At 32.0% G+C, this 14,752-nt stretch overlaps 1 protein-coding gene across 14 annotated transcripts in view; it reads right to left on the bottom strand.

Annotated features, from left to right (window-relative positions):
- The window catches only part of LOC124357111 (protein still life, isoforms C/SIF type 2), a 911,156-nt gene that overhangs the window by 754,788 nt on the left and 141,616 nt on the right, over positions 1 to 14,752 (bottom strand). For 11 of the 14 annotated variants that reach the window (XR_006921921.1, XM_046808566.1, XM_046808570.1 and 8 more), the window contains 5 exons: positions 9,889 to 9,945; positions 8,930 to 9,137; positions 6,150 to 6,248; positions 2,866 to 3,093; positions 2,164 to 2,293 (listed from right to left, as the gene is read on the bottom strand). Coding sequence is in view for 13 of the 14 variants with exons in the window: in XM_046808566.1 (XP_046664522.1) it covers positions 2,164 to 2,293; positions 2,866 to 3,093; positions 6,150 to 6,248; positions 8,930 to 9,137; positions 9,889 to 9,945 (722 nt within the window). In the remaining variant the exon portion in view is untranslated. The remainder of the gene's footprint in view (positions 1 to 2,163; positions 2,294 to 2,865; positions 3,094 to 6,149; positions 6,249 to 8,929; positions 9,138 to 9,888; positions 9,946 to 14,752) is intronic. The other 3 variants (XM_046808573.1, XM_046808576.1, XM_046808571.1) reach the window with 2 other exon arrangements.

Genomic DNA, 14,752 nt, shown 5'->3' with positions numbered 1-14,752 from the left:
ACAATGCACTCTACTGGCCAAACAACGAACTACTCCTCACTGAGGTTAAAAAAGGAAACATTCCTGGAATGTTTTTCTTTCTTAATCTCAGTCTAGAATCAAATGGGTTGCCATGGCTACTAAATATAAAGGAATGTTTTCTTTATTTATCTCATTAGAGAAGCATTTAGGTCTGAAAAACAAAATGGCTATTTCAACTCAATTTGTCAAAAAACTGGAATGTTTTCCTTTTTAATCTCACCGCTTCATTTATTTTTTGACAAAAGCTTATGAACCAACCATTAAAAAAGCAAATAAACCTATAAATAATATAGAAAAATGTCACCAAACCCATCACCTTGCTAAGAAAAAGATAAAAGATATGTGCCAGAACAAGACCCAGACAACCCTGCTTATGAAGCTGAAATGTTTTGAAACCTGCTCAGTATTCACCCCAGGTTAAGTGTGGTTCCTGAAAAATGGGCTTTTATAATGCTTAGGAACAGTTTTCTCAGTAACTACATAACATATTTACCTGTGTGATTTTTTAATTTTTCCTTTCTAACTGCTTTTAAAATAAATTAAGGGTTTTTAAATATATCCTACATTTTGCCAAAACTGTGCATAACACCAAATATGAAAATTATATTAGGTTTTTATAAACTAAAATTTTGAAAAATAAATAGTATTTTTTGTTTTTGTAATTCTTCAGTTTATTGTAATATTTAATATTGTTTACGTAAGAAACAAAACTGTATAAAAGTTATATCTTATATGGGTAGTTTTTGAGAAATATGTTTCTTAAGTTGGACAGTCTATCACTGATATGAGACTACCCTGACCCTTTTAAGATAATTACAAATTAAAACATACAATAAGTAAAATGTAAACGTAAATTCTTTACTAACGTTGTTCATTAAAAAAAGGTTACAGAAATCATTTAAATTGTGCATTATGTAATAAAATAAATAGTGCACACGTTTTATTCTTTATACGGAAGTCCTTTCCTTAGACTTTCATTTATAAATCCAAAAGAAATTATAGAAAATATCCTGAACCAGAAATGAAAAAAGGAAAATAATAGGAAAATAGATTTCAATGTCTTAGATGCTGAGAATTTTGAACAACATTGGAAAATAGATAAAAAATAAAAATTTAAAAACAGGTTAGAATGTCACTGACAGGCAGTGTCAAAAGCCAAACGAAAAACTGCATATAGCTCAATATAATAAGTTATTGTACTAATAGGAAATTCATCAGTGAAACAAAAGATAACACATGAAAAGGACTAAAGAAAGATATAAAATTACTCAACAATGTTTTTTGAAAGTCACACAAGGAGTGGGATCAAACCAATGTGATAGACAATAAAGAAAACGTTTCCAAACAAATATTTTTGAGGCTTCATTCAAAAACTGGCAGATCATCCATTAATTTAACCTTTGAAGTCTGGCTATTACAGTAATTATTTAAATGACTGAATACCTTAATCAAATTATAAAATTCATATAAATCTCGTCCAATAGAATTCCTAAACAAAATAACCCTTAGATCAAGAATAAGAGATGTAAAACAGAATGGCTGAAGGCGTTTGATTTTGTCTTTTTGATGTTTATCAGTAGTTTTCCACACATCGCTGCTGAGCAAGTATGAGCAGTGATGGATCTTCCTTCCTTGTCCACACTTATTCATTGTAATATCCGTATCATGTATTGCAATGACACATCTTTGTTTTGCTTTGTCTGTTGCCTTCTATCCTCAGTGGGGTCTCAAGTACATCTTGTATTTTTTATATACAACTGTTATTCCCATTTTATTTTTCGTTGTCATTTGTTGTGATTTGTTAATTATCTTACAAGCTTGATTTCATGTTACATGGTTTGATATACTGAAAAAAATAATAAATAATGTAACAATTCTCAAGACAAAACAACATTTTTAAGATTTTTAGCATCTAATATGGCAAATGTCCATAATCCTGTTACCTTTTCATTTGATTAAAGTATAAAAGTATTCTGAACCTATACTAATCTCTTAAATAAAAATAATTCCAAGGGGTAGTACTCACCTCAGCCAAAGTCCAGAGCATCAAAGTCACGCATCACCAAGATTTTATATTTTATAATGTCTATTTCTCTGACAGCTTTATTGATTAAAAAGTCAAGAAACTAATATAAAACTTACCTCAGATGATGTGAGATAACAAAGCCGCGAGTCCGTGCTCTCTATGGAGGCTTGCTGCACGATACCGTAACGTGATTCTCGATCGCTCATGTAATCGGAACGCAAACTATCCTGGCGATCAAATGTGCCTCTGCAACATGCATTTTTTATACTTAGTTTCTTCAATCAATTTAATGTATAGCTTAACTAATTATTCCAAATTAATTTTTAAACATTTTTTTATTTAATTTATTAAAAGAATAGTTATTGCAATCAGTGGTATGGTTTAAAACTCAAAAATAAGTAGTAGTTGATTATGGTGTCATTTGGATACTATTTAAACAGATTCAAACTAACCTTGGAACACATTCATTAACCTCAACAGCAAACAAACATTGAAAACCTTGATGATCCACACAATTGCTAAATATAGGGTAATAATTCAATAGTAGAAAATTTGAGTCTGCTCCCTTGAGTTATGAATTGAAATTAACTTCAATCCCCTCCTATACTACCATCTGTCTGACTTTTCATGGACTTTTCAATTCACTTTAAAATTCATATATAAATTTGTAAATTAATGTAAAATTCATGCATTTATCAGTATATTATGGTTTTACTACTAATCAAAGCAGACCTTTTAGTTTTAAAATCATGACATCATTGTTATACACCCTAAAAATTGTTTAAATGCAATAAGGAAATAGCTGTCACAATTGTTACCTTTGTTCGAAAGAGTCGGCACGGTTCGACTTATAACCGCTGTCATTCAGACTGTTCTCGTGCCGCAAGGAGGGCAAGGAGTCCCAAGGGGAGCGTTTGCTGCCGCCTGTACTGCCCTGGTAGTTGCTCACTGAGCCTGAGCCGAGTGTGGAGCTGCCCGAGCGCCAGCCATCTGAGTGCCGAAACCATTGAGCACGCGCGGACTCACCCAAGCATGAGGCACATCGACTGAAACAAAGTTTTACCATTGAGTTCCTTTTCTCTATAAGAGAATTTTAGAGTTGATATACAATAAAGCTTTACAATGTATGCTGTGCCTAAACTAATGTGTAAATTAGTAATTGACAGGAATAAATGCTTAATTTCATAGAGACATACCTTGTCTCCAGCACAGCAAACTGGAAAGTTACTCTCCCTAGATAATATATATTATGAATTGTTCCCATAGTTTAGCAGTTAAACAATACCAATTAATAGAGTCATCATTTTTTTATTGTCTATTGTGTTAAATCAACAACATGCAATTTGTTCTCTCTTCCAGAAGTATACCAATGTATTCATAGGATATTATGAGTATATTTGCACCAACCCAAAAACAAAATAATACTTTATTTTATGCTGTTTTAAGATCATTTCATTGCTACCAAAGCTGTTATAAATCATGGATGAATTAATTATCCTGTAATAACCACCATTTACTAGTTTTGGAACTACCAATAAATATCTGAAAGCAGCTAGTGTTTATTGATCAACTGAGTGACAATTCCAAATTCATCAGGTTGTTTAGCATTAAGAAAGAAGTGTAGAACACTGAAGTTCTTGATGGTGGTTGTAACAACGTTTATTACCAATATCATTAATTAATACCAATTACAAATGGCAACTAAGAAGTCCTATGGTGAGTGAGCCTGAACCTCAATGGCTCTGCTCTTGGCTATGTTGGTACAATAATGAATTCCAGCTACTGATGCCAAATTACAAACCCTTTATCTAATGTATTTATGATGTGTTCACTTAAGACAAGAGGATTTGGAAACTCGTCATTGCACTGATTCCTAAGAAAATACCTCTGCACTGCATCTGGAATGACATGATATCCACAATGGATATGGTTGGGGTTAGATGCCGCTTCGTGTCGAGATCCTATGTGTAAAGATAATTGACACTATCTCCTAGATAATGACTATCTCAGTAATGTTAGCTTAGAAGAAGAGGAGGCTAGCAATATTACAGCAAGCTTTTAACATTAAGGGAGCCCCACAGATTCCAACAGTCATCCGCCAAAATCAACTTTACTTCATTTTACCCCATTGTCTTGAAATTGTATTTAGTTAGTGAGAAGCAACTCCTACACATCCTTTGGATTGCCCAGATTTAATCGACACATTGGTTTTTGCTGTACCCTGTATAGGTTCTACTTGCTGATATAAACCAGCCAGAAGTACAGTAGATCTTTCTGGTGAATAAGAGGTTGGTAAGTAAGTACATACACTTTATTACATCATGTTTATGGAGGATTTATGCTTACTTTCCAAGAAAAAAGCTGAGAGTACAAATAAGCACAGTGAGCCACTTGACTCCACAAAACAGGCAATGATATCCTTATAAAGAATTACAGTTCCCAAATTTACAAAAATCAATAAAATGTTATATTTTTCATTAAAAATTTCAACATGAAGTTTTTTTTGAAAATACAAAAATAATTTTTACAACTGAACAGAAGAAATCATTAACAAACATTTATTCTGGTATCCTAAATAATTAATGATTGTAATCTTATAGAAGTTTGTATCAATACAATAAAGTATAATTGCTTATTTATAATCATAAACCAAATAAAAACTAAAGCATTGAAAGGATTTTGTTTTAGACTGTTCTGGGAGAGCCGATGGCCAAGCCTCTAAAATGTTAAACTTTGGATGGAGTTAGAGTTAGAGGAGATTACAATCCTGTCAGTGGCAATACTACCTTTTATCAGTACATTGACGTTGTACTATATTGACTCTTCCCCTTATTCTCTTTGATAAGATCCTCGTACAAGTCAATGACCCATGAGGATGGGCAGAACAAGACCTAAAAGTGGATCAGCCTTTCCTTTTTTTCAATGAAAAAGTTTAAAGCAATCATAATTTTTTTTATTGGTGATACAAAACATTTATTAAGATGCCTGAAGGATACAAAGTGAACTAAAATATTTCATTTCAGTTACAACAACCTTTCATAAGCGGGTATAAAGAAAAATGCTAATTAAACAAAAATCTTAGCTTTTATAATAGGAAAATTATGTGGTTAAAACTATTTTTCCAATACATTTTTGGCCAAGCTATTATGAATATGTTTACAGATAATAGCTTCTAGCATTCTGTTGTGGAGTAGAAATTTTCATCAATATATGTATGGTGTCAGGAAGAACAGTTTATTGAAGAAAACAATAATATAAAAAATATGAATATGCAAGCACTTGTAATGTTAACTACAACATAAGTTTTGTTACAAACAAATAAAACTTACCTGCTAATGATAAGAGCTTGCAGACACTGTGAGAGTTTAACAAAGTAACTAATACAAACATACTGTAGGCTAACGGTTGTGCGTATTAGCATATGAACATGGGCCAATTAGGTCTTTGGTTCTTGTTCAGAAAAGAGAGAAACATCTGTTGGAGAATCTGTTCACCATTGTACTTTAGACCGTAACAATCCCTAACGTCAAGTGCGGAAATCAGACCCACAACTCCAAGGCCAACTTCCGTATCTGAGAGTAGCGTTTTGAGACCATGCAGCCATCCTGGCTTAATGTCTTAGTTGTGCAGATAGCTCACATACAAGTTTGCTACTTGTTTGCATAATTCTGGTGAGTATCATCGTCTCATGGAAACGTTCCATTAAAATAGACCACTGGGTTAAATTGGGGATGTTGTTTGTTAAGACACAGTAATATTTAAATACAGTTTTGTTTTTAAATAAAAGAATATATTATTTAACTTAAAATAAATTATACATAATATAGAAATTCATAAAATTATTCTTTTCTTTAACTTTCCTCTTTTTGTAATAGAATAATTAAGATTATCAACCATTTCAATTTTCAAGCTAAAACAAAGTTAATACTATATTTAATAATAACACACTATTAATTTTTGGAAACTCTTGTAAAGTATAAATAATTCATTCGTAGCTTCAAATACAATTTATAACTGAACAACAACTTTTCAACAATATTGTTCTTGAATAAATATTTAGTTACTTAGTTAGTAACTGGCTAATTCACGGGTTTTTACTAACCTGGAAGAATTGTGATCACTGAGATAGCCTCTTTCACGGTCTCTTTCCCTCATGAGTTCGTTTCTGTCACTGTAGTACCCGTCTCTGCTTCTGTCTCTGCTGAAAATTTCAATTTGCATAAAAAATTGTATTTACATAGATGCCGATTCTAGGAAAATTGACTGTAAAAATTACTACACTATTTTGAAAATGAACACATAGTTCTTTCAATATTCTAATATAAATAAAAACAATAGTTGACTGTACAGTGAATTCATTCATGTGTTCATTTGTTTTTTTTCTGTTTATTAAAGATTTACATATTATTTTCATATTATGTCCAAAAGGTTGACCACAAACCTAACAACCACTAATTGTAGAATATGTGTTATCATACAAAAAGTTGAAATTATAATAGAATTTGAATGATTTTCGTTTTAACAACTGATGTCTTTGAGTTGACACAGACCAGGACAAAATCAATATTAACATCAGTAACACAAACACATACAAGATATAAATACTAAATGTAATACACTTTTTCGACCCATTGGATTCTTGTCTCTGCTTTATTTTTCACCCCTGATAGTACCATTCTAGACATTAGAATATTACAGGGCAGATATTTGCAAATTAAATGTTATATGTAATTTTTATGATTATAACTACAAATGTGCAATTGTTCAAAATTTTAATAATGTAAATTAACATAATCCCTTTTTCAAAGAAATTGTGAGAAATAGTTTCAGATTGTGATATTAAAATTCGACTTAAAAAATAGGCCATTAAATATGACTTCCTGAGTTTGAGTTATACAAATTTAGAGGCATATTGACAGAGTAGATATCAAACGTAAATCTGCACAATAGTATATCACTCACAATCCTACAATACCAAATGTATTGAAAATAAATGTTGAAGACGAATCTATTTTGTTAGTTCAGTCACTCAACTTGACTGCACTAATTAAACAATAGTTTATGTCATTCTCTGTAATTGTTATCACATATACCGACACTTGACTGCAATCAATAACATAATCAATCTCTAACTATTTAATCTGCAGTCCAGAACTTGTGCCCTTCTGATATTGTTATGTCACTGACCAGTACAACCCAACTGACTGTGCTTCAAGAAGACTTCTTGCAACTTCTTGATCATTTCTGATAGCATGGCATTGAATGCATTTCCCTGCCCTTGAATAATAGACTACTCCTTATTGTCCTCCATACAACATTGTATTCACAGAAGAAACAAAACATACTGTTCCCTATATTTATAGTTCTACATCTCCATGCAAGTGTGGAATTCTACTTAAGTTTTTTTAATAGATGACAGTATAATGCATACAGACCTATGTGTTCATGTTCATAATCGTATACATACTTGACCTCAGAGGATTACATTCTCCCCAAGAACTAGATTTGACCCAATATGAAGTGAGTATTTGTTATAACCATACCCATATCTGAATATGATTGAACAGTTCTTTTAATAAAAAAATTAACAACAAATTTGTGAATGTCTCATACATTTTTTATAGATTATTTGTTTATATAAGATGGCAGTCCAACTTATTGCCATTTCAAATTGTGCACTACACTAAACAAAACATTTCTAGATGGTTGGATAGACAAGGATGCTTCTCCCAGAAGCATTGATTTTGGCAAGAGTACTTTGAGCTTCTTTTTCTAGTGTGACATAAAAAGAACGTTATGCATAGTCCATACTGGAAAATTTAAGTCATCATGACTGTAATATGAGATATACTACAAAACACTTGGCATGACAATGAGAATTGCTCTAAGTCTACAAGGCATCAAATGGAGCTCAGATCAAAATTTACTAAGGTACAGAAAGAAATGTTGTGTATTATTACTCAATTTCACATTAAAATCATTTTAAAATGTTTAATGTTTGTTCAATAGCGCTGTTTCAGTTCAGAAATTAAACCATAGCAGTAATACTTTGCATTGAGCGAGAAAGATAAAGGCAGCCTGGTTGTGTGATTAAAGGCTGTCTCTAAGTCTAGTAATGGCGGTTGGATGATTGCAACATCCCCTCCTCCTTACTCTGACGTTTCCTTTCACAAATCACATCCATGCTCTGCCGCCCTAACAACAGTTCTAGTTCTAGAGCTAAAGTCTCCTCTTACAAGTATTTGTTCCCTAAAAAGCAGTTCTAGTTCTAGGGCTAAAGTCTCCTCTTACAAGTATTTGCTCACTACAAATCAGTTCTAGTTCTAGAGCTCTAGAGCTAAAGACCCCTCTTACAAGTATTTGTTCACTTAAAAGCAGTTTTAGTTCTAGAGCTAGGGTCTCCTCTTACAAGTATATGTTCACTAAAAAGCAGTTCTAGTTTTAGAACTACGGTCTCCTTTTACAAGTATTTGTTCACTAAAAAGCAGTTCTAGTTCTAGAACTAGAATCTCCTCTTATATACAAGTCATCATTCATTAAGTGATTTTCAGATATTCTATTCTGTCTAAATTCTCTTTTAGATCTAACTACTTTTCTCGTCTGAAAGAAGTGGTTACTTATACTGAGAATAATGTATTAAGTTACCTTAATTACCATATTCAGTTTTTAAGTTAAATGTGTGATATTTGTTTATAGCGAATTTGTTATACACATTTAGCTGTAAATCTATCACTACTGATCGAGTATCACAATATGACTTGAGTGTTAATACATGCAAATGTTGTAAATTCATTGAAATAAATTCTTTGTCAACAAGGTAACCCTAACACAAATACAATACTTCCAACTTATAGCAAGAAAGACAACATAGTTCTAAGTTACCTGGAAGAGTTGTGATCACTAAGATAACCCCTGTCTCTGTCTCTTTCTCTCATGAGTTCGTTGCGGTCACTATAATAGCCTTCTCTATCTCTGTCTCTGTCCCTCCTCTCCGCACTGCTAGCTGGCCGCTCCATGTTCAGCCTGTGAGGTAAGGGCAGTGTCGATGACTTGTTCATACTTGCACTGCTGCCCGGTCCTGTGCAAACACCTGTTTTTGTAAACAGTTGTTAGATGTTAGAAAAAAGAAATCAACAAATAGGAATTAACAAGTGTAAAGAGTTGTGAGTCAGAATATCAATAAAAATAATTGTTTCTATACACATTGGACCAACTTCTTGGTATTATTTAGACCCATATTAAGTATCAAATTAGAATAAAATTTTAATTTGTCCCTGAGTGTTTCAGGTTCTTTTATCAATTTGAGAATGTGTGTCTGTAAGTATTACAGATTCAAATGTAGGAATAAGACAAAGCAAATGTAATTTTTTTAATTAAACTTTTAGAAATGATTGAAATGATGCAGATTTCTTTAGAATTAGAGGATAAATTTAGTTAACTGTTAATATATCAGTTAGATTACTTGTTCAATGGTTGTAATGACTTACAAAAATTACAGGAGGATCATGATAACTAAAGTCAATTAAGAATCCAAATAAATGTACTTGTACCTCTTAAGTAGATTTACACAAATCTGTCATTTTTAATCTGCCTCAAGACTAAAAGTCTATATGAGAGTGAACTCTGTTTATATATTTGCAAGAAGCTGAACACACTAAACATTCAAGAGAATAGTTTGGATAAGACTGTAAACCAGAGCAAACGTTTAAAGTTATAAATTTGGATTTCTTCCCATGGGTTTCAAAAGCATATTTATGTTAAAGATACATCATAAGTAGGCTATATAATTGATTGTAACATTGTTGTTAAATACTAAACATTGTGAAAAATAAAATACTTACGACGCCTTGATGGGTAGGGACTTCTAGTGTTCACGCCAGGTAGTTGTTCAGCAAATTCTGGAAATACAAACCACAGTGCTGTGATCACTGATTAAATTTAGTTGAATGAACACTAAAGTTTGAGGAACTATGAGCAAAATGTCCTGAGAGATAAGGGATTTATTATCATTATTATTTCAATTTGAATCTGAAAATTATTTTGAAAGATAATTTATACAATTATGGTTTAAATATACAAAAATAAAATAGATGTTACATTTTTCTCTGCAATAATTGAAAACCATTTGAAAATGTTCTGAAAAGCATCAAATACATTTATTTTTTTAAACTAATTGTGAAAATTCATCTCATACCAGATGCTATCACTTGTAAAAGAATATAGTGCCATGAATACAGAACTTTTTTCTTAATACATATTGTAATTTCTATGAGGACAAAATAAAAATTACTTTAACTTTCTCTTAAAAATTAGTTGATTTAAAACTATATGTAAAAATACTTTAATGTAAAAAATTATTGTTTTTTCTTAATTATTTTAAGGTAGTGTATAACCAAGAAAATCCTTGTCTTCAAATTCATATTTGGCTTAATCAGGCCTATTCTTTATTTTAGAAAGTTCACCAAAATACATGTGTATTTGTTAGTCTATAAAGAGCTGTATGTACTTGCAACCATCTTGATTTTAGCAGCATAAGAACAATGGTAAATTTCAAACACTTGTATGGCCTATTTTAGTCATAGAAGTAAGGGAGATGTCTCAGGTGATGGTGTTCACTGAAAATGTTACTACTTGTGATATATTGCTTGCAAGGGTGGTATGCCATCATTGGAAACCCTTGACAGAAAAAGAATGTTGGCCCCTTGTTTTTCTTGTGAAAATTCCATACCGGGCCCCTGACTTTTCAAACATCTTTCAGGAAAAGTGAGTCCGAATTTTAACTACAGTATTTAAAAAGATGAAATACTGAAACTTACTATTTACACTATATTGGAAATAAAAATTAACTAAAAGCAAATACTATACATTTTTATTTAAGAACCTTGACGCTTATATTGATAAATTAAATAACCTCATAATGCGATGTGATTATTAATTTCAAAACTACGGAACTTTGTTTTAGAGCTTTCACAAAACAGCATACATACATTGTCTTTGCGGTGAAGTTTTCTTCGATTATATAATTATGACTCAGAATACTTTAAAAAATTCTTAGAAAATTAGACTAAGAAAATTCAATAATTTTACAGTAAATAAAATTCAAAAGCCAACAAAAATAAATATCAATAATAAATAGAATACACTCTCATGTATTAGAGGAGAATGGCAGTGCAGCACTAGCACAGCTTTATTGGCGAGAAAGTGTTAGCTGATGATAAAACCAGTGCTGCCAACACATCAAGAAGTTCTTGTCTGTTTCACTGAGATTACTCAATAATTACTAGATTACTCCTATTATGGAGGTCATAGTGAAATATTTTATTATTATAAATTCACACGATACTTTTTATGTGAATAAAGGTTTGAGGCAAGGATGTTGTGTGTCACCGACTCTATTTAAAATTTATTTAAGTGCAGCATTAGAGAGGTGGTGTAGGAAATGTCAACAAATGGGAGTCCTTATGGGAAGAGATCAAATTTTTACCCTTTTATTTGCTGACGATCAGGTTGTTGTTGCTGAAGATGAAGAGGATTTGGAGTACATGCTAAGGAAACTTACAGAGGAGTATGAAGGATGGGGGCTTGAAGTGAACATGGACAAGACGCAATATTTGGTTATCGGGAGAGAAGGAAGAGACCTGAACATAAATGGAAATGTAATAAAGAATGTGGACGAATATAACTATTTAGGATGTACCATAACAAATGATGGAAGAGATGAAAAAGATATCATGAACAAAGTCACAAAGGGAAAATCTATAGTTAGTCAGTTAAATTCTATGCTGTGGAATCTTAATATAAGAAAGGACATAAAGAGAAGGATTTATGAATCAATCATCGAAAGTACAGTAACGTATGGTGCAGAAGTATGGACAATAACTCAAAAGTTGAAGAAAAGAATAGAGACAGTAGAAAATAGTTATTGGAGAAGGTGCTGTAGACTGACATTAGAAGATAGAGTTCCAAACGTGACAATAAGAGAGATAATGAATGTTCAATAATCAATTACGGACAATATAGAGAGAAAACAGTTACAATGGTATGGTCACATGAGAAGAATGAATGAAGATAGGATCCCTTGGAAAGTATGGAATTGGAAACCAACAAGGAATAGGAAAAGAGGAAGACCTAGGTTAATGTGGAAAGATGGAATAGAGAAAGCCATGCAAAGAAGAAACATTGAAGAGGATGCATGGCTATGCAAGAGACAATGGCGTATTGACTGCGACAAACGGCCAGAATAGCTGTAAAAGTCACCGTAAGTAAGTAAAAAGTAAAATTCTTTGTAAAACATTTCTTTTTCAAACCGTACATATACTATCAATGTTATTATTAAAACTTACTAGAAGTTCAGACCCCTAAGATATATTCATCTGCCTGTAACTAGTAAAGTAAGCTAAGTTGGGTTCATAACTGTGGAGTGCTATGAGACTTGATGCTTAAAATATATATATTATTATTACTATTGTGTTTAGTTTAATACAGTCTAGTAATGAGCAAAGCTATAGAGTAATTTAGCTATTGTATAGCACTACTTATAGAATTACTTTCTTTCTGTGTTTTTATATTAATGAAAAATATTAATTTATGGAGAAAAAAATAGTTGCAGTAAAATACTTTGTAAGTCTAAAGGTCCGGGCCCTCACTAGGATATTGCAATTTTTAAAGATGAAAAGTTCTATAAGTAATTGTCTTTTATCTTACTTTATTAGAATTCGGCTTTTATCATTTTTAAACTATCATTAGGACCTGCCCGAGAAATGTATTTACAATTGGATTACTTAAACTTTGTATGTAAAAATACACATATTTTACCACGTCTTCGTTATATATATTGTAGAAGGGGCCCCTCGTTATTTTTAGGTGGGCCCAGGGCCCCAATATTGTTAATACAGCCTTAGTATTCAATTTAGGAATATGAATGATGAGGGATGAGAGTCAGGGTAAAAATTCTTTATTCATTGCTGCTATTACCGCTTTGATAATATCAATTATTAAAATGTTAATACTCTCATTCAGATGCCCAGGATCTTTCGGGGATCCTATCAAGCTCAATGAATACATTTTGTATCAGTAAAATTTATTTATTATCTATTTAAAAGAACCCCTTAAATTTTTTGTGGAATTGCTCCAAAAATTTGTATTGCTTTTACAATTGTAGATTTAGAAAAACATGAACGTTAAGAAATTGAAAGAAAAAGTATATGTAGTAAATTTTAAGCCACTATCGGTGATTTGGCGGAATCTCAAATGCTAAAATTACCCAGCCACGGGCAGGACCATCTAGCTTTCTGGGTACCAAACCCTCTGAGATCAGGAGTCATCAGCGATTGTCATCAATCTGACCTGGTAGATCACCTCTGATATCTTGCCACATCACATACGTTTCTTTGGGATATTCTACTGTAGCACATCTTCCATATTTTTCATGCCCTGTGTTTTCTTGCTCCTTCACCAACATAAGGAGATGATGTCAGATAGTGGTGACCAGTAACTTTTACTTGGAATTAGCAGTCTTTGCTTCATGTCCATCAGTGATCAGACCAGATCCACTTTGAACTCAGTAATAGAAACTAATTGTTTATTTTTATAAGCATTGAGTGTTGTTTTACAATTTGGAAAGCTCTTGTAGGTGATCCACAGAAGTTTTAAGAAGAAGTTCATCTATTTTGTGGATCTATCGCACTTGGACACACAGGAGTGCTGTAGGATGAGATCTGATGTGGTAGATCAATCCCAATTTTAGCGTTATTACAAGTAATGAAGACTAAAGGCTTCAATATATGTACCCCACCAATTTTTGTAGGTCAAGCACAAAATATTCAGATCTAAGGAATTTGGAGAACATGTGTTTCCTGTACAAAATGTGCCAATGAAGCTTTAAGTCTAGCAGTGTGTAGTAGCCAGAAAACAAACAAGCAAGTGCTGATGACTAAATTGAGGTATCACGCAAATTGATCTGACAGCACATTTTTTAGAAACATTTTCAAATACAAAAAAATGGTGTTTTGAAAAATATTTTGAAAAAATACTAATAGCAAACAAACCATCAAATGATAATCAATAGTCTCCAGAAAAGAAAATCACCAACAGATAAGTTAATGCACTTTATACATTTTTGGAATGGTACTACCAAGAGAGTATGAATGAAGTTGCCAGTTAACGTATTAAAGTCATGATTAAATATTCTAAACTAAACAATCTACGATAAAAACTAAAATAAAGTGTTAAGATGCACATTAACCGTATTTTTAAAATGAGACATCTCCTATAATTCTAAGACCAAAAGTGAGTGCAAACTTTAGACCTTGTTTACAGGAATAGAACTCAGATTTATAGGCTGTTTTACTACTGCAGTCTCTTAAAGAGTTTTTTGTCTAATTATAGAGAATGAATGATACATGATAGTTTCAGTAAAGGGGATTTTACTCGTTACAATATTCAGATGGAATGAGGTGAGTTATTGCTAGTGTCTTCACATGATAAGTTCGTCAGTACTAAATTCTTTTAACTCTAACCGACTTTAGCGATTCACCATATTTTTAGATGTTAAATTTTTATTGCTACTGAATCAGCGCATGTATTAAAAAATTACAGTTAAACCTTCAACTATAGCAGATTCCTTGACCTAATGACAATCATTTGAGTGCAAAGAACGGAACAGAAACACTTTTTTGTGTCCCAGCTCTTAAGTCACTTAACAAT

Source organism: Homalodisca vitripennis, chromosome 3 (genome assembly GCF_021130785.1).
Source record: "Homalodisca vitripennis isolate AUS2020 chromosome 3, UT_GWSS_2.1, whole genome shotgun sequence".
NCBI classification, from domain to species: Eukaryota; Metazoa; Arthropoda; class Insecta; order Hemiptera; family Cicadellidae; genus Homalodisca; species Homalodisca vitripennis.
The sequence above is the reverse complement of the archived record's forward strand: the minus strand, read 5'-3'. Positions and strand labels throughout refer to the sequence as shown.